This window comes from Schistocerca cancellata, chromosome 11 (assembly GCF_023864275.1).
Source record: "Schistocerca cancellata isolate TAMUIC-IGC-003103 chromosome 11, iqSchCanc2.1, whole genome shotgun sequence".
NCBI classification, from domain to species: Eukaryota; Metazoa; Arthropoda; class Insecta; order Orthoptera; family Acrididae; genus Schistocerca; species Schistocerca cancellata.
In genome coordinates, this window is record NC_064636.1 from 32,306,387 (window position 1) to 32,331,968 (window position 25,582).

Sequence of the window (25,582 nt, forward strand, 5' to 3'; positions counted from 1 at the left end):
ATCTACTCAATGATGTTAACTCTTTTCATTACAGTTCCAATCAAATCAGAGAATATGTAATGTAGGAAAGCTGTTTGGAACACAATACCTGCATTATTTAATGTACTACATATGCCTCCACAGATGCAGCTGAAGGTGAAACCACACAGACATTACAGTAAAATGTCAAAAGCAATAATCCTGCAGGCTTTCTCGCTGCAATGTGCACTAGTGTTGTTCCAGCTTGCAGATGGTAACAGTTCCCACAGCAATGAATATCATGACCATATATGTTAAACTGTGCTTTTAACTTTAATGTTCTGTAGGCAGCTGACACTGTTCTGTGCAAATTTACACAAAACTATTAGATAAAAACAGCAGCTAGTAGTATGATAAGATGATCAGTAATTTCCTTTAAAAAATAATAATGTTGCTCTTGTCCAACTACATTCTGCCAAACAAAATTCTGGAAACTAAATACAAAACAATTAAGTGTTTCTTGAGTCAAATATTTGGATAAATTGTTCTAGGAACTAGTTTTGAAAACATAATGGATGTAGCGTAGCCCACTGACAAAGTATTTAAAATGGGCAAAGAGGCACTGAGGAAATATAGAAGAGAAGAAAGTAATCACAAATTATTTTGTTAAAAAAAGGATGTATGAAGGAGCAAACAAGGAGATTCTAAATTAGATCAGTATTTCTTCACATGTAAAAATATGCACTAAACTTCTATGGGATATTAAAAGAATGCAGTCAACCACATTAACCAGGTAAGTTGTGGAGCTGTACAAAACCAGCAGTAAAGCTAGAATACAGACAATGGAACTTGTCATGACAGTAAAGATGACTTGAAAAAAGCAGGGATAACACAACAGCTAATGTTCAACAAATTTCATGTCTCTACCCACACCTTTTAATGAATACTTTAACTCACTCCATACCCCTAATGTGGAGCCAGAACAAAATGGGTGAATGAATGGATGAAAAACATGTTTACCACTAAATTCTTTTTACACTGTACAAGTTGAACCCACATTAGAAATACCATATTTGTTGATTTCTTTGCCATTTATGCAATATGTGTTTGTATAAGTTCAGCTGTGGTGGAAGTGGTGCAGATAGCAATGCAGTGTGTTGTATTGAGTTCTATTTAAACTGATGCATTATTCAAAAGAGTGAAGTACAGATGCAGCTTGATTTCGAATTACTCAACTTACTACAGGTGCCAAAAATCAGCTGACAGTGGGTGAGTGAATGATGAAATAAAGAAACATTCATATTTAAAAAAATTTTAAAGCTGAAATGGCAAAATGGTTTTAACCTTCAAAAAATTTACTTTGGCTAGGAACCCATACACACAAGACAAGACAGATTCTTCTAAAGTGCAATGTGCTCTAGAAGAATAATTACAGTGCAGCAAATATGATGAAAAATGTACATGTGCAAATTTTGTGATTGGTTTGTATCTGTAACCTTTTATAGGCAACTAGTTTTATTTTGGAGGCATCTTTTCTATGCCATTCAACAATATTATTCAGCCATCTTTACACCATCCAATGCCTCCACACTCCTATAGTATTGATCTTCATCACACGATTATTGATTTCCTGGTCAGAACTTTTTCCAATATTGTAATAATTATTGTCATACTTTTGCTCACAGTTTACCAGGTAAGCAATTGCCCATATTTAATAAGTCCACTGAAATGTTACATTTGTGGAAGTTTCTACACTGCGCAGTATTGCATCACCAGTTAACTTCAGCAACATTTTTCTGCCTCATATAATCTCTCCCACTCTCTTTGGCTGCTTCTGTCGAGACTTCATGCACCTATAAAACTGATTTTGCAGTGCTTCATTATTTGCAGCAATTCAGCTGAACAGAAGAGAACTGAGAATAAAAAGCACAGCTATTACAAACTGAGGAATACTGAGTGTTTACATGTTTTTTTCCTTTTTTACAAAACTACAAAATAAATAGACTAAGTTGTTGCAGCCTCTGTAGAGAAGGCTGGAATGTCTCAGGCTGGGAACCTGCAGATCAGCACCTGCAACACAATAACAGGGAAAACAAACAGTCACACACACTGGATTTCAAACATTCAGTTTACGTGGTTGTGGGAAACATACATGCTGTGTAAAGGGAAATAAAGAAACCTTTGGAAAAGCTCAGAGGGCAAACTCATATTTAGCAAAGAAAGGAAGGCTGAAATGTGGAAGAAATATACAGAGGCAGTAGATGAACATGATATGGGAGATATGACATTGTGAGAAGAGTCTGACAGAGCATTGAAAGATGTAAGTGAAAACAAGGCACTTGGAAATAGATGAAATTCCCCCAGAAATACTGAGCTCCTTGGAAGAGTCAGCCATGACAAAACTATGCTGCCTGGTGTTCAAGACATGTGTTACAGGTGAAATACCCACAAACATCAAGAAAAATTTTATAACTGCTATTTCAAAAAAGGCAAGTGACAGGTGTGAAGGCAAATGACAGGTGTGATAATACTGAACCATAAGTTTAATAATTCATGACCGCAAACTTCTAGCAAATTATTTATAGAAGAATGGAAAGAATCATACAAGCCAAATCAGAGGAGAATCTCCTCTTTGAAGTTGCTAAGATAGCAGGAATAAAATTCAGGGTGCACAAGCTTACAGTCTGTAAAGAAACCAGAGTACAGGTATAGGAATTAAAAAGCATGAGAAGAAAGAGTCAGGGTTGTAGCAAACCAGACTGCAGTGAGAAGAACTGAAGGACACAAAAGGAATGAGACCAGGTTTTAGCCTATATCCCAAGTAACTCAGTTTGTACATTGAGCAATAGAAAAGGAAACCAGACAATTTTGGACAGGGAATTATAATTTAGGGAGCAGACAAAAAATCGAAGTTTATTGATAACATCATAATTGTATCAGAGACAGCAAAGGACTGCGGGAATCAGTCGAATGGAATGGATAATGCCTTCAGAAGAGGTTACAAGGTGAACACCAACAAAAGTAAAGCAAGGCTAGTGGAATGTAGCCTAATTAAATAAGGAGGGGGCAGGGCTATTTTATTAGGAAATGAGACACTGAAAGCTACAGATGAGTTTTGCTATATGGACAGCAAAATAAATGACAATGACCAAAGTAGAGAGGACGTAAAATGCAAATAGGAAGGTAATTATTCACAAAAAAGAGAAATTTATTAACATCAAATACAAATTTAAGTGTTAAGAAGTCTCTTCTGAAAGTATCTTTCTTAATTGCAGCCCTGTATAGAAGTCAAATGTCAACAATGTGGACTTCTGGGAAGAAACATGGTGCTATGGGAGAATTCTGAAGATTAGATGGGTAGACTAATGTGGAGGTACAGAACCAAATTATGGAAAAAAAAGAAATTTATTGTTCAACTTGACAGAACGAGTAGTTTGATTGAGAGGACTTAATCCTGAGGCAGCAATGAATTGTTGTAGGAGAGTATCTGCAGGGAGGGGGGGGGGGGGGGGGGGAATTGTAGAGCTTTGCTGCAGAAATAAGGCTGATAACAACGTAATCTCAGTCTCTTTTACAATGAGAAGATATGTTGCATATTTGATACTATTTTCGCTATATTGAGTCATACATAATTGAAATTCATATCTACATCTACATCCATATTCTGCAATCCACTGTGAGGTGCGTGGCAGAGGATACATAACATTGTACCAGTTATTAGGCTTTCTTCCTGTTCCGTTCATGTATGGAGGGCGGGAAGAATGATTGAATGCCTCTGTGCATGCAGTAATTATTCTAATCTTATCCTCACAGTCCCTGTGTGAGTTATACATTTGGGATTGTAGTATATCCCTAGAGTAATCATTTAAAGCTGCTTCTTGAAACTCTGTCAGTAGACATTCTGGGGATACTTTACACCTGTCTTTGAGAGTCTTCCAGTTCAGGTCCTTCACTATCTATCTGACAATCTTCCACGGATTACACAAACCTGTGATTATTTGAGCTGCCCTGCTCTGTATACAGGGTGACAACTATTGAACTATATGAAAAAAAGTTAAATTAGTTACAAACTATGGCATGCATACACTTTATTCAACATGTAAATGTCACTACAGATATTTGGATTTAGGTTATGACACGTTTGATATATCTGCCAACATTGGCAATGATGTGGCACAGATGAATAGCGAAATTGTACACGAGTTGTCGAATTGTCTGAACATTGATGCTGTCGATGACCTCCGAAATGGCGTTTTCCAGCTCGGCAATGGTTTTGGGGTTATTGTGTACACCTTGTCTTTAATATAGCCCCACAAAAAGCAGTCACATGTTTTCAGATCCAGAGAATCTGGATGAGGGGAATGTGGCCTGTGCCAGTGGCCTCTGGGTACTCCAGAGCCAGAATGGGGTCCCCAAAGTGCTCCTCCAGGGCATTAAACACACTCCTGCTTTCGTGGGGTTAAGTTCTGTCTTGCATGAACCACTTATTGTAGAAATAAGGGTCACTTTAGATAATGGGGACAAAATTGTCTTACAAAACATTCACATACTATTAAGAAGTTACTGTGCCAGTAAGAGAGATAGCACCGATTATTCCACGACTGGACATTGCACACCACACAGACACCCACTGAAGGTGAAGAGACTTCTCGATAATGAAATGCAGATTCTCAGTCCCCCCAAATGCACCAATTTTGCTTGTTGACGGACTCATCTAAATGAAAATGCACTTTTCCGTTAAACTGAACAATATTCAGATCAAAGTCCTGTTTGTCAGTTCTGTGTACAATAGTGCTGATGAAACACAACCACTGTTCCATACCCTTGGGGCTAAATGGCTGACGGGTTTGAATTTTGTACGGGAATAGACGCATGTTTCAACAACAATTTGTCGCAGTATCTCCGGTTGGTTCCCACCTGTTGTGCAGCTCATCTCATCAATTTCCTGTGGCCGGTTTGAAACACAGCATGCATATTCTTGAAGTTTTCAACCTTTTTGGATGACCAATATTGCTGACACTGTCCTCACGACACTACCCATTCTCTCAAACTTGCAAATCAAATTGTTGATTGTTAGCACACTTGGACCAGTTGTCTTCAGCTTGATCTATTTCCTTCGGACCACAGTTGGGGTGCTATTGCTCGTATGGTAGGCCTTTACAAGCACTATACACTCAGGCACACTGTGCTGTGACATTTTCGCATGCAAATGGTGAAAGGCATGTGTGAATTCACATACCAATTCCCATCATGCCCTGCAGCCAACCGTGTAGTTTGAACATCCTAACGCAAGCCATTCAGAATTTGATGATGATTTTATTTCATATAGTTCAATAGCTGTCAGAATGTACGTTCAATATCTCCTGTTAGTCCTGTCTGGTATGGGTCCCACCCTTGAGCAATATTCTTGAACGCGCCGCACAAGTGATTTGTAAGCAATCTCCTTTGTAGACTGAATGCACTTCCACAGTATTCTACCAATGAAGCACAGTCTAACAGCAGCAACTACCCACAACTGAGCCTGAGTGAACATCCCATTTCATATCCCTACAAAGCATTACAACCAGTTATTTGTATGAGCTGGATAATCCAAACTGTGGCTCATTGATGTTATAGTCATAGGATACTGCATTTTTTCATTTTGTTGAGTGCAAAATTTTACATTTTTGAACATTTAGAGAAAGTTGCCAATCTCTGCACCACACTGAAATCTTAACAAGATCTAACTGAATATTTATAAAATATTTATCCCACTTTCTTTCAGATAGTACTTCATTATAGATAACAGCATCATCTGTGAAAATCCTGATTTTACTATTAATACTATCTGCAAGGTCATTAACATACAACAAGAACACTACTTGCGTCACAACAGCTAAAATGACTTCTGCATCTGACAATGACTCTCCATCCAAGATAGCATGCTGCATCCTTCTTACCAAAAAGTCCTCAATCCAGTCACAAATATCACTTGATACCTCATATGATCATACTTTTGACAATAAGCAAAGCTGTGGTTCTAAGTCAAATCCTTTTCAGAAAACAAGAAACATAACATCCACCTGGTTGCCTTGATCCAAAGCTTTCAATATGTCATGGGAGAAATGTGAAAGTTTGGTTTGAAAACCATGCTGTCTGGCATTGAGGAGGTCATTCTATTCAATGTACATCATTTTGTTTGAGCTCAGAAAATGTTCTAAGATTCTACAACAAACTGATGTCAAGGATATTAGATGACAGTTTTGTGGATCGCTTCTACTACCTTTCTTGTAGATAGGTGTGACCTATACCTTTTTCGGAGAACTTGACACAGTTTTTTGTTTAAGGGATCTATGATAGATTACAGTTATGAGATGGGCTGACTCAGCCACAAATTCAGTATAGACTCTGACAGGGATTCAATCGGGCCTGCAGCTTTGTTCAGTTTTAACAATCTCAGCTATTTCTTAACACCACTGACACTAATACTTCTTTGATTCATCTTTTCAGTGGTACAAGGACTAAAGTTGAGCAATTCTCCTGGGTTTTCCTTTGCAAAGTAAATCTGAAAATGTAGTTAAGCATTTCAGGTTTTGCTCTGCTACCCTCAATTTCAGTTCCTGTCTCATTCACTAGGGCTGGACACTAACTTTGTGCATTAACAGCCTTTACATAGAAACAGAATTTCTTTGGTTTTTGTGAAATGTCATTTTCATAATATTCTGCTATGGTAGTCATTGAAGGCATCAGTAATTGATCTCTTGACAGCCAAATGCATTTCATTCAGCACCTATCTATAGCCCTACTATTTGTTTTACACCTGTTATGCAGTAATCTTTGTTTGTTTAGAAGTTTCTTTGCAGTGACAGTGTATCATGGAGTTTCCCTAATGGCAGTAAATAGACAACCTTGACATAATTTACTTTTAGATATGCACTGTAAAGTGTTGGATGAAAGTTCAGCCTATTCCCCTGGCATGTTTCACTCAGACTTCCATTTCCTCTTAAAATTCAAAGTTGCTCTTGTTCATCAGCATTTTTCACCTAACACAGAAGCAACTCCAGCTGTGGAAGAGTGCCTTGCAGCCCTTCCAATGGTACACTAGAAAAACGAAATTTCACTGGATGAAATATGTTAATGTTAAAGAAGATTATGTTGAAAAACATTCTGGAAACATAAATGCACGTTTTTCAGTATGAGGCAGAGAACTTTCGAGACCTCCCTCCTACCTCCACTGATTTCATCTCTACTGATTACACTTATTACACATTTCAGTTAATTCTGAAGTTCATTATGAAGTGCACAGCAGAAGACACAGCCCACTGTACCACATATATACATTTCATCATGCTCCATTACCTCGTACAATTCTGTCTGTATTATGTCTGAAATGCAAAGTCTTTTTTGTGAGGTAAGGGAGATAGTTACACACAGAGAAATAATCCATTTTAAAAATGACATTCCTACAGCGTGATTATATCAAACCTATGGAAATGCTGGAAAGGCGTTATTTCAGTGGATAAAAAGTGGTATTATTGGTTTGTCCAATGCATGATATCTTTATGTAATTACTGATGCAAGGGGGTGGGAGATTGTCACCCCCAAGGAAGTTGCATCACAGGAATGCCATTTTTGAAAATACTGCAGTGAATGGAAAGAGTAATGACTCGAGGAATAAACTCTGGAATTTTGGTGTATGGAGTTATTGCTCCTTCTATGAAAGCAGGCAACAAATGTTCATAATATTGAGGTATTCAGTGGTGTAACTGATTACTACTTGGAAAGCTAGCATTCATTTATTTGCATACCATTTATATAAGAGTATATATATTTCTTTTCACACATTTTGTAATTCTTCCATGAGGTCTTCCATGAGATCCTATAGCTCTGATATTTTTCTTGCATGGACTTTTACGTTGTAGTATTGTGATTCTTCACTGGATAACTGTCTATTAAAGTTGGAAATCTGCTGCTTGCTTAAGAAAATGTGTTGCTCTGACATCCACAAATCCACAAAAATATTTATACAGGGTGTTACAAAAAGGTACGGCCAAACTTTCAGGAAACATTCCTCACACACAAAGAAAGAAAATATGTTACGTGGACATGTGTCCGGAAACGCTTACTTTCCATGTTAGAGCTCATTTTATTACTTCTCTTCAAATCACATTCATCATGGGATGGAAACACACAGCAACAGAACGTATCAGCGTGACTTCAAACACTTTGTTACAGGAAATGTTCAAAATGTCCTCCGTTAGTGAGGATACATCCATCCACCCTCCGACGCACGGAATCCCTGATGCGCTGATGCAGCCCTGGAGAATGGCATATTGTATCACAGCCATCCACAATATGAGCATGAAGAGTCTCAACATTTAGTACCGGCGTTGCATTGACAAGAGCTTTCAAATGCCCCCATAAATGAAAGTCAAGACGGTTGAGGTCAGGAGAGCGTGGAGGCCACAGAATTGGTACGCCTCTACCAATCCATCGGTCACCGATTCTGTTGTCGAGAAGCGTACGAACACTTCAACTGAAATGTGCAGGAGCTCCATCGTGCATGAACCACATGTTGTGTCGTACTTGTAAAGGCACATGTTCTAGCAGCACAGGTAGAGTATCCCGTATGAAATCATGATAACGTGCTCCATTGAGCGTAGGTGGAAGAACATGTGGCCCAATCGAGACATCACCAACAATGCCTGACCAAACATTCACAGAAAATCTGTGTTGATGACGTGATTGCACAATTGCATGCGGATTCTCGTCAGCCCACACATGTCGATTGTGAAAATGTACAATTTAATCACGTCGCAATGAAGCCTCATCCGTAAAGAGAACATTTGCACTGAAATGAGGATCGACACATTGTCAGATGAACCATTCGCAAAAGTGTACCCCTGGAGGCCAATCGGCTGCTGATAGTGCCTGCACATGCTGTACACGGTACGGAAACAACTGGTTCTCCCATACCACTCTCCATACAGTGACGTGGTCAACGTTATCTTGTACAGCAGCAACTTCTCTGACGCTGACATTAGGGTTATCATCAACTGCACGAAGAATTGCCTCATCCATTGCAGGTGTCCTCGTCATTCTAGGTCTTCCCCAGTCGCGAGTCGTAGGCTGGAATGTTCCGTGCTCCCTAAGACGCCGATCAATTGCTTCGAACGTCTTCCTGTCGGGACACCTTCGTTCTGGAAATCTGTGTCGGTACAAATGCACCGCGCCACAGCTATTGCCCTGTGCTAATCCGTACATCAAATGGGCATCTGCCAACTCCGCATTTGTAAACATTTCACTGACTGCAAAACCACGTTCGTGATGAACACTAATCTGTCGATGCTACGTACTGATGTGCTTGATGCTGGTACTGTAGAGCAATGAGTCGCATGTCAACACGAGCACCGAAGTCAAGATTACCTTCCTTCAATTGGGCCAACTGGCGATGAATCGAGGAAGTATAGTACATACTGGCGAAACTAAAATGAGCTCTAACATGGAAATTAAGCGTTTCCGGACACATGTCCACATAACATATTTTCTTTATTTGTGTGTGAAGAATGTTTCCTGAAAGTTTGGCCGTACCTTTTTCTAACACCCTGTATAATTTGGTACCAGGTGGTGGTAATGAAAGGACTAACACACATATAGCTGAGCATGACCTCACAAATTAAGTTCTGGCACAGGTAAACAAGAAAAATTATCCAGTCAGTATACTCTGTGACCTTGCTACAGTCTGTGACATCATGCCTTCTACAAATGGCATCTAACCTTCAGAATAGAAAGTAGAGGGTTGCACTGGTGCACTTAGACACAAGAACGAAACAAACTTGACAATTGTATAACATCAAATGTAGGTCCCATAAGTGGCAGTACCAGGTCTGTTGTTTATCTTGGGTCAAATTATGATGATCCCTCAAGTATAGGGAACATACATTCATGGTCGCATGCCATGTGGATTCACCTTTCAGCTCACAGCAGTCCCCACTGTACTCTGTCGACATCACATTGGGGTGACGTGGTGGCCACCTATGCCATTGAGCGGCTCCTCCTGGCTCTTGGTGTCTGCAGCTGGTCCCACACCATTGGACAGGTCACCGGCCACACATGTCAGCTGCACCGGGTTGGAGCCCTGCACACACATACATACTGGCTGCACCCACTGACTGTGCTAGAGCCAAATGGGAAAAACTTTAAACTGTCAATATTTTATGGAACTTTTCCAAGGCCTTCAGATGCACAGATCTTTTAATTCTACAAGAGAAACCATAAAATGTTGCATTGTGAACAGAGTCTTGTCTCAGTTACAGAAAACAGATCACATTAACAAATTATAATACAGGAATAAAATCAAATTCACAGTGAGAAATGCACTAAGTATGGAGATCCACAAGGATCAGTATTTCGCCCACTACTGTTTTGCCCTAAATAAAATGTGATATAGAGATTCTTGAGCAATATTTCTGGGCGTATTGGTATGAGAAATCCATGCTATCCAGTGGCTTTTTACAGAATAATTGCTTCTAGTTTGACTCTTTACACAATTTTTTTTTTTCATATCTGGATTGGGCTGCAAACTAAGCTTTCATTTGACTCAGCTGCTATATACGGGACCTAATTGTTAAATACTGTATATTGTATTGTCATGGAAAAATATTTGGACTTCACTTGTAACTGCCCGCAATTGACTTTACAAGGAGATGATGATTACAAAGCAATCTAATTAACAGGACATTGAACTCACAGAGACACAGAATTCCACTGTTCACTGGTTGTAGCTTTTCTGATGTGGTATGAAGATATTATGATATGGTTTGCCATCCATGTGAGAATATTTCATTATAGCATCGCTGTATTGTTCCTTCCACTGCATTCAGTGAACCTTCACACTAGATATATTGGCCAACTCGATCCATACTACTCTGCACCACTGTTAACATACAGCTAACACTGCCAGAAAAGAAACCTGAGAAAGTACTGAGATGTTTGAAAATCCAGCTTGAGGGGAAAGATTAAAATGGACATTACTGATGTTGGCAGCAAGAATCGTGAGCAAATGGAACAAATTTGTTTCCAAACAAGACACACAGTGCATAAGGTAAATGTTGGGTTGCAAATGTCTATGATATGCAGACATTTGCAGCACAACCACATCACAATACCTTCACAGCAGGCCAGAATAGCTACAACCAGGCCTATCACTGAAGCCTGTTTGTGTACAGTGTAGTTTTGCCTTTCTTTAAGTTTACAGTCCCGTTAGTTTGGTTACTCTGAAATCATCATCATCTTCTTCTTCTTCTTCTTCTACTTCTTCATAAGTCAGTTGCTGGGAAGTTATAAGTGAACTTTAAGTAACTTTCAACAATAAGTACAATGTAGAGTAGTTAACAGTAACTTTCTGAATATAGTGGGTAAGTTAAATAAAATCTTAGTTTCTCCAGGTAATTATCTAATTCTCTTAGGAAATGGCTTTCAAAGACTGCTATCTGAAATACACCTCTATGATACTGGAAAGGTGGAGATTCAGTCACTGAGTCAATAAGTGAAGACTAAGAACTCTCAGGTACATGGTGGATTATCTAGCAGAATACTAAAGCACTGTGCTGCCTATGTTGGTCCAGTACTTGGCCAAATTTGTAATTCTTCTTTTAGGAATGTTTAGTTTCCTGAATGCTTAAAGAACTCAACAGTGAAACCACTTTATATAAAAAAAATATAAAAAAAATGGATAATGGAGACAAATTCACATTTCAGTGCCAATGGCTTTTCAGAAGGAGTTTAAAAAAATTAATAAGTAGCAATAATATTTTGTCTATTGTAAGTAATTTTGCAACTGGGAATTTGCAGAAGTGACTTTATACTGACTGACCAGCCCGGTGACTGTACACGGTTGTGCACGAACTGCCCTCTGCTCTGTAGCAGCAGCTGTTTACAGATGCATATAAATCTGTCTTTACAGAACAATAAATTATGTATAAGATTTTTGAAAACATAGTCAGTGATCTTAAAAGTAGTTAAAATCAAGACTGTTTTAAATTTTAATTTTAATAAATTATGCAGTTGTTGAATTTCAACAGTAACATAAAAGACAGAAAAGTAGAGAAAACATATATACATTAAGCAATTAAGTTATTTTGATTAACAACTATCTGAATGCACAAAAAACAACACATGTAGCTGGTTCTAGTTTTATGAGCAAAATTTTAAGCGTGTACTAAAATTATGTGGAAGAACATATTGAGATTTGAGGGGCTCACTAAAATTCATCATCCTGGTGCTGTAGGGAACAGAACACCATGTTATAGTAAAAGTAGCTTCTTTTCCACATTTTCAAAGGTCTAAACAAAAAAATTTTACTGTGCAATCAAGTTTTGAACACAAGAACAACTGTTCAGAAGAGGAAAGTTTACACTTTTATCACAAATGCAATGTAGAATGAAATGAGTCAGTTCTTAATTGCAAAAGCCAGAGAATCTTAAATCTGTTCATTACTGCCCCACCTACCACAAATGCAAAGTAAGTTTCAGGTAAACCCTAGGTATTTTTTGGCATAGACTCCAAATCTGCGATAAAATGAAGATTTCCATTTGAAAATAAAAAAATTGACCACTGCATTGTGGGGAGAGAAGTTAGTGGGCAGCACAGATATATGTCCCCTTTGAAAATATTAACTTTTTATCTGGAACATTTTTTCATACAATTCACATTTTTTGGAGCTATTCAGTTGTTCTATACCAAAACAAACAACCTATACATTAAATACAGGGTGTTTAAATATAGTGTCATATATTCCTATATGAGTTAGTATTGGTGAATAATAGAAGGAAAGTACTTATTTTGATATGTCCAAAAATCAATACCTGTTATGACATGAGCTGTTGAAAATCCGCAGTTCTCAGACTGTATTTTATTTACAGATGAGGCAGAATTCACAAGAGATGCCATAGTAAATTACTACAGTATGCATGTATGGACCAATGCAATACTTGAGCAATCACAGTGATAAGGCATCAGGATCACTTCAGAATGAATGTATGGCTGGGAATTGTCAGTGAAAGGCTCTTAGGGCCGTAGACTTTACCATACAGTTAAACAGGTGCCGCATATCAGTTTTCTGTACAATAAATTATTAGCACTAATGGAGAACATTACCATTACAGAATGATGATTGTTTTATGCATGACAGGTCACCACCCAATTTTCTACTGATTGTGTAACAGTATCTTACTGCAATGTTCATGGGTAATGGATTGACTGGGGAGGTCCAGTACCATGGTCTCCTCATTGACCAAATCTGAATCCGTTGGATTTCTGGCTCTGGGGATATTTAACAACATTGATGTGTGCCCGACCCATCAACAATGTCAAGATATTGCAGTAACTTGTGACCAATGCACGAAACACAATCCAAATGGTGCTCCGTATATCTGAAAGAACGCTTATTCACTGTGAAGTAGCACTGAAGAATGCATCAGAATGCATGGTAAGTGCATGCCTGTAGCATATATTTCTATGTAACACACAGATGGGAATGAGAGAACACATTGAGCCATATCTCAACAGATACTGGTTTCCGGACACATCTTTTATTCCATTTTTGACCAATATTAGCTCCTATAGGTATATGTAACAATTTTCTATAATACCCTGTATATGTAATGGGTGACATCACAATAAGTGGAGGAACAGTACCTTACTACATTCTGCCATGTCTAAATATAATTTGTGAGGCTCTTACTTTCTCCCCATTTTATTATCAGTTTCTTGGTGGTTCTCCTTTTACCTTAAGTTGCCTTGTTTGCACAAATATTGAGCTTTTCGGTCACCCCAACACCGCTATATGTGATCCAGCATGACACACGGCATTTCCTGTAAGCTCAATCTCTCTGATGAGCGAGACGACCTTTGACAAATGATCGGCATATATAGTGGAGCCATTCTTCTGACTCTCAGCGCCCATTAAGTCATAGAGCATATTGTGTAGCTACATCACAGAAGCTGAGTTGTCAGATCGGCCCCAGTGGGGTCATACCAGAATGGCTCATGTGACTTTTTTTAAAACTAAGTACCAAGATTGGTCTCTTGAGAGCCATTTAAGCCACTAGACTAAATAAGACTGCAGTCAAGAAAGACACTCTATAATTTAATAATAAAATTAAATAAATTAAGTTTAATAATAAAGTAAAGGACAAAAGAGATAAAGCTAGTATTCTTTACCCGACAGAATCTTGGTCAAACACTTGTAAATAAATAGTATGTGGCCTGTGAAAAGTACGACACTGTTGGTATATATTGCATCAGTTGTGACAATTGTCCTGCCAGGAATGTGTGGCAGACTGGCAGAGGGTCTGCTATTATGTTTCGAGAACACGACAGTCTGAGAAATTCAAAGTCCACTTTAAGTAGCAGCTTATGTGATTCAGGCCACTCCATAACAGGTGTAGTCAATAATTCAAAAGTCTTAGACAGAGAAGTGAAGGACCAGATCTTAAATGTTGTGGAAGAGTCTAAAGCTATACCCCAAACATATCCTTAACAATCAGCTGGAGTTAAGACGTTACAATATACTGTCTATCTTTGATCACCTTTCAAAGATGTAGTGTGATATTTGCTAGGTTATTGATCCTGGGCTTGTTGTTTCTGGTCTATTTGGTTTTACAATTTTTTTGCTGACATATTTTATAATTTATATGATTATGCTGTGTAACAGAGGCCTCAAACATTCCCAAAATATTTGGATTGCGTAAAAATGTTTGTAGCTTTCCCTGCTATGTGCACGGTGATGCTACTGCCCTCCATGATACACATGAACACACTGGCACACTGAGGAGGCTGAAGCATTGCTGTCTGCAGCTTCCCAGTATGAACTGAGGATTCATAACCAGGGGCGTTCAATGTATCTAGCTGGGGCTTTTACTTTTCTTGTTTTGTTATTTTGCTCTTTTCACTGTAGGTAGGTGCACATTTAACATTTCAGTTTTAAACCTGTCAATTTGAATTACATCCCGCTTGTTGTGGGTAACAGTACCTTACTTTGAGATGTCGACTCCCCCTCCTTTTTTATCTGGGTTTAAACATGTCACTGATGTGTGAGTACTTCATATTGGTTGTCGTCAGCATAGGTTATTAGGATAGCTATCTGTTTATCGTAATGTTCATTGTACATTCCCTATCTTGTACACCTGAAGATGTGATTTGAAATCACAAAAGTTTGTGTGTTCCCATAATAGTTCACATACAAGTGAAAGAGGTTTATTTCAGAAACACTTTATAATCAACTCCACCACTAAAACAGCTTTTAATCCAATACTAAATGTGTCTTCAAACAGATTATATCTGAAATTGACTGCCTAATCAGCTGTCAGGACATCGCTCAGCTGGAGACAGTGCTGCCACTGTTACCACTGCCACTCACCCTGCGCCCTCTCCTCGCGAGCAGCGCCCTCCGGACTGGCGGCACGAAGAGGTCGGGGTCTGGCGGTGGCACGCTGCGGTCCCCCTTGCAGGTGACGCCCGCCACCCACGACGCGACGGCGCCAACGACGAGTGTCAGCAGGAATCCCAGCACAACAACCCACAGGTACGACACGCGGTACAGGTAGAAGTACTCGCTGCAATGTGGGGGATAATACGTATTGTACATACGTGTAACGTGTGGATCCCAGGTGTGGTGTGCGTGTGACATCACGATATAACTGCCAATGTTGTTGTTGTGGTCTTCAGTCCAGAGACTGGTTTGATGCAGCTCTCCATGCTACTCTAACCAGTGCAAGCTTCTTCATCTCCCAGTACCTACTGCAACCTACATCCTTCTGAATCTGTTTAGTGTATTCATCTCTTGGTCTCCCTCTACGATTTTTACCCTCCACACTGCCCTCCAATACTAAATTGGTGATCCCTTGATGCCTCAGAACATGTCCTACCAACCGATCTCTTCTTCTAGTCAAGTTGTGCCACAAACTGCTTTTCTCCCCAATTCTGTTCAATACCTCCTCATTAGTTATGTTATCTACCCATTTAATCTTGAGCATTCTTCTGTAGCACCACATTTTGAAAACTTCTATTCTCTTCTTGTCTGAACTACTTATCATCCACATTTCACTTCCATACATTTCTACACACCATACAAATACTTTCAGAAACGACTTCCTGACACTTAAATCTATACCCAATGTTAACAAATTTGTCTTCTTCAGAAACGCTTTTCTTGCCATTGCCAGTCTAGATTTGATATTCTCTCTACTTCGACCATCATCAGTTATTTTGCTACCCAAATAGCACAACCCCTTTACTAATTTAAGTGTCTCATTTCTTAATATAATTCCCTCAGCATCACCTGATTTAATTCGACTACATTCCATTATCCTCGTTTTGCTTTTGTTGATGTTCATCTTATATCATCCTTTCAAGACACTGTCCATTCCATTCAGCTGCTCTTCCAGGTCCTTTGTTGTCTCTGACAGAATTACAATGTCATCGGCAAACCTCAAAGTTTTTATTTCTCCTCCATGGATTTTAATTCCTACTCCAAATTTTTCTTTTGCTTCCTTTACTGCTTGCTCAATATACAGATTGAATAACATTGGGGCTGGCCAGTGTGGCCGAGCGGTTCTAGGCGCTACAGTCTGGAACTGCACGACTGCTACGGTCGCAGGTTCAAATCCTGCCTCGGGCATGGATGTGTGTGATGTCCTTAGGTTAGTTCGGTGTAAGTAGTTCTAAGTTCTAGGGGACTAATGACCTCAGCAGTTAAGTCCCATAGTGCTCAGAGCCATTTTTGAAAAACATTGGGGATAGGCTACAACCCTGTCACAGTCCCTTCCCAACCACTGCTTCTCTTTCATGCCACTTGAGTCTTATAACTGTCATCTGGTTTCTGTACAAATTGTAAATAGCCTTTCTCTCCCTGTATTTTACTCCTGCCACCTTCAGAATTTGAAATAGAGTATTCCAATCAACTTTGTGAAACACAAGCTTGCCTTTCCTTTATCTGTTCTCTAAGATAAGTCATAGGGTCAGCATAGCCTCACGTGTTCCAACATTTCTAATGCGAATACGGAATTTTAATTGAACGCTACTCTTTCCGTTTACTAAACTACCCCGTAAAGTGTGCATTTTTTCATACTTCCATCCTTTTATTCTCAGGTGATGCTTCATTCCACTATTATGAGCCATATTTGAATGTTTTCTGTATATTCTTTGCTGATTTTATGTTAATCTTCTTTTATGAGACATTGCATTTCATTAATAGTTGCTTTTAAGTGGAAGGTACACAGTGTTTTAATAACTTTTCAATAAATTATTAGGAACAGTAAAAATATATTGAAGTACTCATATATGCAGAAATGTTAAGAATAATCAAGAAGTTAGTATTGATTAGAATGAAAGCAGTTGCTGACGTGTGTGAATATTACCAGACTATCAGTTTAGTAAGTCATGGTTGTAAAATACTAAAACAAATTCTTTACAGAAGAATGGAAGAACTGGTAGAAGCTGACCTGGTGGCAAGTTTGTATAGATTCTGGAGAAATGCAGCAAAATATGAGGCAATAGTGATCCTACAACTTATCTTAGAAGATAAATTAAGGAAAGGCAACCCTACATTTACAGTATTTGTAGACTTAAGAAAGGTTTTGACAGCCATGCCTGGAATGCTCTCCTTAACTCCTGGAGGTAGTAGGGGTAAAATACAGGGAGCAAGAGGCTATTTACACCATGTGGAAGTTATAACAGTTGAGGGAACAGAGGAAAGCAGTCATTGAGTGAGTGAGGCAGGGTTGTAGGCCTATCGCTAATGTTATTCAATCTGTACATTGAGCAAGAAGAAAAGGAAACCTAAGAAATATTTGGAGTAGGCATGGAGAAGAAATAAAACTTCTGAGGTCTGTCAATGACAGTGTAATTCCCTCAGAGGCAGCAAAGGCCTTGGAAGTGCAGTTGAAAATTATGGACAGTGTCTTGAGAGGAGGATATAAGATAAACATCAACTAAAGCAAAACAAGGATAATTGGATATAGTTTAATTAAACCAAGTTATGCTATGGGAATTAAATTAGGAAATGGCACACTTGAAACAGTAGACAAGTTTTGTTATTTGGGCAGCAAAATAACTTAGGATGACTGGAGTAGAGAGGACATAAAATTTAGAGTGGCAATGGCAAGTAAGGCGTTTCTGAAGAAGAGAAATTATGTTAACATTATCAATTTAAGCTTTAGGAAGTCATTTCTGAAGCTATTTTTATCAGTGTACGTACCCATGTTCGGAAGATAGAGTTCACACATGAAGAGACTAGAAGCCTCTGAAATGGGGTGCTATTGAAGAATGTTGAAAATTTAATGCCTAGATTGTGCAACTAATGAGGAGGTACTAAATACAGTTGGGGGGCACAACCTGACTAGAAGAAGGAATCGGTTGATAGGAGACATTCTGAGATACCAGGTGATCACCAATTCTGTACTGGAGGGAAGTGGGGGTGGGAGGGAAGGGGGCTGTAAGAATCATAGAGGGAGACTAAGACATGAACAGAGTAAGCAGATTCAGTAGGATGTACGCTGCAGTAGTTACTCAGAGATGGAGAGTCTTGCACAGGCTAGAGTAGCATGGAGAGCTGCATCAAACCAGTCTCTGGACTGAAGGCCACAACAACAGCAATAACAAATAATAATAATAAATAACAAAATATATGTTCACATTTTGTGCATGTCCAGGTGTGCAATGGGAACATGTGGTGATAAACACTGGAACCAATCCTTATATCGTTCAGTGTAATAGCATCGGTGCTCTTTTTACACTCTCATGATCTACAGCCTTAACTAAGACAGGTAGTGCGAAGCTGATCTTCACTAATTTTCTCTTTGAGTTCCAGGTGAGAACATAGGAAGGCAGGATGTGGTGTTGACACTGCATTATCTGTGGCTAACATTCTCCCAGGCTGAAGTTATCGCTGAATTGTTACTCGACATTTTATTAAAAAGATTTATGAATATAAGTCCTATATGCTATGGAAGGTGGAAAGTGTACGAGATGTGGCAGTAGCTGCTCCATGCCTGCTCGGGTGACTTTTGGCACCCACTGTCCACAACCTCCTCACTGCCCCACTACTACTGCAGGCCGACACCACCGTGGACAGTGAAGCTCTTGACACTGTGCTTCCAGGTGATCAGCTGAGTTGTGAGATGCACGTTCCTGTATGATATTTCAACAACAGACACAGTCGTCACCTTTGGGAGCTGCTAGCTGGGTCACTATGCATACTTGCTGCCTGGCCTACAACTGGACCGAAGCACTGTCTATGTCACACAGTTATTCGTAGCTGAGGCTGATTCCCAGTGCCAGTTACACACTGTGATCTTCTTTTGTTTTTTAGAGACCGCACTGATATTCCGTGAAATGCAAATGCCTTCAGTGTTTACCACCCCTGGTGGGCAAGGTGTCCAGCCTTATTTAAACTGATATCTCCATCCCAGTTTACTACACTTTTTGGACTTCTTTGTATTGCTAGAATCCTTAATTACAGTGTCCCAGAAACTTTGTGTTTACACGAGGACACTGGAATTACAGCATTTCATCTTGAGATTATATCAGAGGCAGTGCTCAGCGACAGCTGATTTTCTAAGCTGTTTTAGTTGGGTGTGTCAGTGAACCTGTCCTCAACTGTTCTCCTAGTCTGCCCCATGTAAGATATGCTACATACACTTGACCTTCTGAGAAGCACATCATCTCTAACATTGCAAGCCACATTGCTTATCTTTGTTGACGTGAGTGAAATACTGTGGATGCCGTTTTCCATACAGGCCTACTGATTTCAGTAGATATTGAGTGATTATTTGTATGTAACCTCCATCCCCCCTCCCCCCTCTATCTCAGGAGTTGATTACAAAGCCCACTCAGTGTATCAATCCAACTAACCTCTATTTCAGTACACTTCTTGTAGATGATATAATTCTGCAGCAGTGCTCTCATGATCTGACACTACACGAGGAAGGCTTTGCCGCAATGCCCATAGTTGGTAATAATGGCACAGTACAATGAGCCTACACCTGTGTAGTTTGGAGTACATCGGGTAGTGATTCAGCTGGAACTAATGTATAAAGTAATATATCTTTTGTTATTATAATATTTTGTAACACTAGCAAAGTGTATTTCCTTAGTTTTAATTTATTGATTTATTTTGATGTTTGGGGAGCCATGTTTCTTATGTCACATTTAACTATTTTCCTTTATTTCTGATAGCCTATGCCTTTGTATTTTGAGTTTCCAGGATGAAATACTGATAACCATATGTGAAAAATTATGTTCCCACTTATCAATTATCAGCAGAGAATTTTGGTCTTAACAATATTTAAAACTGTTAAAACCCCATTTTAAATTTATTGCATCTAACACTAATTGATTATTCAAGCTTAACAAAACTTCAATTACTATTTGATTAAAGTATTATACACATTCCATTTGTGAACAAATACCGATATGAGTGATACTCTACAATCCATCTTGTATCTTTGGTTTATGTTTCTCTAGCTGGAGGTAGTTGGCAGTCAGCTGTGGAGAAAGGAACCCGTTTTGTAACTGTGTTGATGATCAGACATGTGGAGGCAAAACTGCAACTTCTCTCCATTGCAGCCATGTGAAACACATTGTTTATGTGTCAACAAATCTGAAAAACTGAAATTTATTATTTTTTTTTTTAAGAATTTCATTTTATACGTGATTAGAAAATTCTGAGAACATGACTGAAATGCATTGTTGACTATTTCATTGCATTAATGAATTGTGCTAGTATACTGAGACCAAGAAGGAGAAGGATATATTGTTCTGGAACATTTTCAAGATCCAGACACCCTTTTGGTAAAATCATACCCCATTTTTTTTTCCAGACAGCAAGCAAGAACAACAAGTACAACAATGTACTTAAGATGAGTGTTATTCTTAACTATTTATTGTTCACTATGTTAATGAAATATTTCTAGCACCTGAGCCCTGCAATTTCTTTTAGTCAACTCTACATATCATGTCCACAGACAGACGTGTGACTTTTTACTGCAACAGTTATTCAAATATATTTTAATCATACAGCAGGAAACGGTGGCTTTAGAACACCTACTACATACCGGCTAGCAAAATATCTGGAACACCAAGAGAATGTGTATTTCAGAAAAAATTGTGTCATCTCAGTAAAACAAACATGTGAAGCAGTGCAGCAGGAGCTAGGAGTCAAACTCAGCTATAAATATTGGTGTGACACAAATTTTAACATCATTCTTTACAAAAAGATATTTCCAAGTCAAAAACAAAGTCATATTCTATGAGAACATGGAAACATGTCTTTCAGCACCCATGTAAGGAACTATAATCTGGGAACTTCCACCCATTACTCAACAAAATAGACCAATTAGTACAAAATAAGTCATTAGGTGGAATCCTTGGGAATCTCTGTGCACCCCCCCCCCCTTCCCTTACAAATTGGGGCATCTTTACATGCTCACTGTGCACTCAGAACTGTGAGGAGCGACGTGACGCGCGATCGACAGGATTACAGACACTGTCCTACAGATCTGTGCAAAACTTCATCAGGGTTTCACTGTGGTTTCCTTTTTTGCAACTGATTGGACCTTACTTTCTGAATAGGCCTCGTATGACTTTCTTAAAAAAAAAAAAAAGGTAAATCCAGTGTGGAATGTAACAATATTATGAAAAACATAATTGCAGTCTCTGGCTACTGAGACCTGACTTGGTTAGTGGCCTCATCAGACAGAGACTGCTGTCATGTATGAGTGAGCCCCATTTGCATGTCTGTGTGTGGAGGAGGATGCGCGCCCAATGAGGTCTTGTTGGCCAAACACTCATTTTCTGGTGCCTGTCTGCAACTCAGTATATCTGCTATATGGTGTGTAGCAACTATCCTTTTCACAATACTGTTACTAAGAAATGAGATTTATGAAGAAGAATCTAGACCCCCAAAACAGGTTCTATGTGCTATTAAAAATTACATATCAATAAGCAAAGTTTTTCCTCTGTAGCATGGAACCCGTGAGGTGTGGAACTAACAACTTATGACCGAAACCTTCCCCCAAAGGGATCAAAAGAATGTGTGCCTTCAAGGTTATAAACTAAATATTTTAATGTCATGCAGGTGATAGCAAAGGTGATATAATGTGTGAAAAAAGGGAAAAAAATTGAATTTTGTGAGAGTCCAGGCAGCAGGTACACTTAACAATACATCTCAAGTCAACTGAAGAAGATGACTGCGTCAGTCGTTGAAGTATCGTGTGGAATAATGGAACTGACAACTCTGCTGAGCACCCAAAAGTACAGCATTAATTTATGACACTGCGGAAATGTTTGAGGAGATGCTGCGGCCGACCTGGGGTCCTGGGTGGGCGGCGGCGGTGTGGCCGTAACGTTGAAGTCACAGCCGTCCGTCCTGGTGGTAGGCCTTACTGCGTCCGGCCGGGGGATGCTGAAGCCGACCCACATGGAGAAGGCGAGCCCCGTGGCCAGGCCCGTTATGGCTCCCTGCAACACCGTCACGTAGCAGTAGGCGTTCAGTGGGAAGAGGGGATGAAAAATAGTTAAAAAGAGTCTGCAGGGATCTGAGAAAAGTTCACGTCGCTCTTTCAGTTGACGGTGAGCAGAAAGAACTGAAGGATGAGAAAGCCTCGTGGGCATCTGTAGATATTTATGCAATCTGGGCAAGACTAATAGTGCAATTTCTGATACCAAAGTATTTGGGAAATTTGTGTCGATTGTTAAGAAAAGTAACGAGGAAAAATGTCACTGATTACTACCCTTAAAAGTGAAGCAACGGGAAACGAACTTAACCATCCAGTGGGTTCACCATTTTTCGTAACACAAGCCGGCATACGGTATACTTTGTACACTTGTAAACAGTAGTGGTCTTTATGATACCGAGATTAAGATGTGTGAGCAAAATCATTGTTTAATCTTAGTTTGATTACACAACCGTAAAATAAACTTACATACCCTTGCTAAAGCATTGCTTAACTAAACTATAATGAAATAAACTTTCATTACGTCGCTCTGTTGCCACGGATAGGTGTTACTTCTCGGTAATGACCCACAGTATACAGCTGCATCGGACCCCAACCAACCAATTATTTGATTACTAATTAACTCATAGGGAACAGCTTCATTAGGGGGTTTTGCTGCTAGCTCACCATCTGTGTCACTTTCGTGTGTGGCCCATGAATTTTTTTTGTTTTCTAACTCGCTGTTTATTTTATGTTACTGCTAATCACTTGGACATATGTCAATCACCAATCTAGCTGAAGCAAAAACGAAGGAATTGGTATAGCCCCACAACTGTGAAACAACAATGGAACAGTGCAAAACAGTGTCATTTGTGTTGGCGAACTTTTTACTGATTGCTGCCACTTAATGATGTCGGCAAAGATACGGACATTCTATAGTTCACAAAGCTGACCACCAACTGAGCTGTGTGTTAATAAATGTGAAGAGAAATGGACACATTGTTCCACAGTGTTGGGATATCATTTAATAACAGTGCACCACATTCAACTATCAAGCAGCAGAAGGTGCAGATGTTTATGTGCAAGTTCGGTAAGCTAAAACTGTTATACGACCTATACTGAGCTGTTACAATTCTCGCAATGTCTGTCTCAGTTTCATGGATGGCTGCCGTCAGGTCAGTAAGTTGACCTTAACACTGGAATAGCAGTCTTGCATTGCTAAAACTGGTGTCTCAAGTGTCAATTCCTTTACAGATACAAAGCGAGCTGGTGCATTGGTTAGCACGCTGGACTCCTACCTGGGAGGGCCACAGTTCAAATCTGTGTCTGGTCATCCACGTTTAGGTTTTCCATGATTTCTCAAAATGAATCCAGCCAAACTCCAGGATGATGCCTTTGGAAGGGCATAGCCAATTTTTTTCCACATCCTTGAACATCCTGAGCTTCTGCTCCATCTCTATTGATCTCAATGTCGAATGGATTAAATACTAATTTTTCCTTCCTTTCTTTCTTCCTTCCTTCCTTCCCTTCACACATGTATTGCATATTCTCAGGACCCTCCCAAGTCCTAGTTTTTCAGAACTTTTGCTACAACTGGTTTCGAGCTTTCATTTTATAATCATTCTTAGTATTATCTTCGGACAGGTGATATGAAAGCCTACACAAGCTATCATCCATTTTTCAACTGAGTGCTATCAGGTTCCCTCCTTTTATAATACCTTTTATCTTTCATTTATTCACACTTAAGGATCTATCAGAGTACTGCTCATCCTAATTGACAATTATTTTATAGACCGATCTAAAGCAAAAGGGCTAATCATTGCAGTTGGCACTATGGCACTATTAGTTCCTTTCTCAGGGAACAGAGATGGATAGATTGGGGAATGTTAGAAGGAGGGGTAGCTCACCTGGACACCAGAATGAAAAGGAGCCACTGATTGTGACAATGAGGGCAGAGAGGATGAAGGAGGGAAAGGGAAACTTTTCTGAAAAAGAGAAATACCTTCATTTCTAACACATATTTAAGTAAGTTTTTTCTGGAAGAATTTGTTTGGAATGTATCATTATATGGAAGTTAGACAAAAACAATAAACACTACAGACAAAAAGAAAATAGAACGTTTTCAAAATGGGTGCAACAGAAGAATGCTAAGAGACATGTGGGTAGTTTGGATAATTATGGAAGAGGTACCAAATCAAATTGGAGAGAAAATAATTGTGGCACATCTGAAAAAAGATCAGATGAGTGGTACACATCTGGAGGCATCAAAGAAGCATCAGTTTGGTAACGGACGGGAAGTGTGGGGGACAGAAATTGCAGAGGGAGACCGAGGCTCAAACACAATAAGCAGGTTCAAGTAATGAAGGTTGCAGTCATTAAGCAGCTTAGACATGACATGTTTGGGGAGAGCTGTATGTAACCAGTTTGTTGGTGATATTCAGTATGTAATGGAACAGCTCAATAGTATCAGTGAAGTATGTGATAGACTCCTAATTTCCTTTATGGTGCAACAAGATATCTTCCACAATTTTTTTGGATTACAACATTAAAAAATTAGTGTAAAACATTCACACACAAACTAACAAAAATTTATATAAGGAAAAATATTTTCACACAAATAATGTAATTTTAAAACTGTCATGCATATTTTGTGCATTCATGTAACTAGAAACATTCTCCCCCTCCTCACCATCACCACAATTACTACTACTGTTGGCATTAATATTGGATACTGAACTACAAAAATTAAAAATTAATTATAAATGAAATATGCACAAAGTTGCTTATATTTACGATGTGATTGATACTTACAGCAAGCAATATCTTTGGATGTTTTGGACCCGCTGACCCTTGGCGAGCAGCACCAGTTACAGTCTGACATGTTTTGGAAGTAAGTTTCCGTGTAGCATAAAGGCAAGGTGCATTGTGTTGTACAGGCTGCGACAATTCAGATAGGGATTGTGAGGGTAAGATTAGAATAATTACTGCATGAACAGAGGCATTCAAAAATCATTCTTCCTGCACTCCGTACGTGAATGCAATGGGAAGAAATCCTAATAACTGGTACAGTGGGACATACCATCTGTGACACACTTCACAGTGATGTGTATGGTAGAAATATAGATGTAAATTATCAGTAAAGATTGAAT

General features: G+C 39.1%; 1 protein-coding gene and 1 long non-coding RNA gene across 11 annotated transcripts in view; one reads left to right on the forward strand and one right to left on the reverse strand.

Annotated features, from left to right (window-relative positions):
* The window catches only part of LOC126108742 (uncharacterized), a 336,956-nt gene that overhangs the window by 184,546 nt on the left and 126,828 nt on the right, over positions 1-25,582 (forward strand). The window lies entirely within an intron of this gene.
* Positions 1-25,582, reverse strand: part of LOC126108737 (putative sodium-dependent multivitamin transporter) — a 745,960-nt gene that overhangs the window by 175,517 nt on the left and 544,861 nt on the right. For 4 of the 10 annotated variants that reach the window (XM_049914084.1, XM_049914078.1, XM_049914082.1 and 1 more), the window contains 4 exons: positions 22,307-22,458; positions 15,359-15,554; positions 9,908-10,075; positions 1,291-2,028 (listed from right to left, as the gene is read on the reverse strand). The exons of 2 other annotated variants lie outside the window; for them this stretch is intronic. In XM_049914084.1, the coding sequence (XP_049770041.1) occupies positions 9,947-10,075; positions 15,359-15,554; positions 22,307-22,458 (477 nt within the window). In that variant the 3' untranslated portion in view covers positions 1,291-2,028; positions 9,908-9,946. Of the gene's footprint in view, positions 1-1,290; positions 2,029-9,907; positions 10,076-15,358; positions 15,555-22,306; positions 22,459-25,582 lie in introns of those variants that run through there. 4 more of the 10 variants (XM_049914075.1, XM_049914077.1, XM_049914083.1 and 1 more) reach the window with 4 other exon arrangements.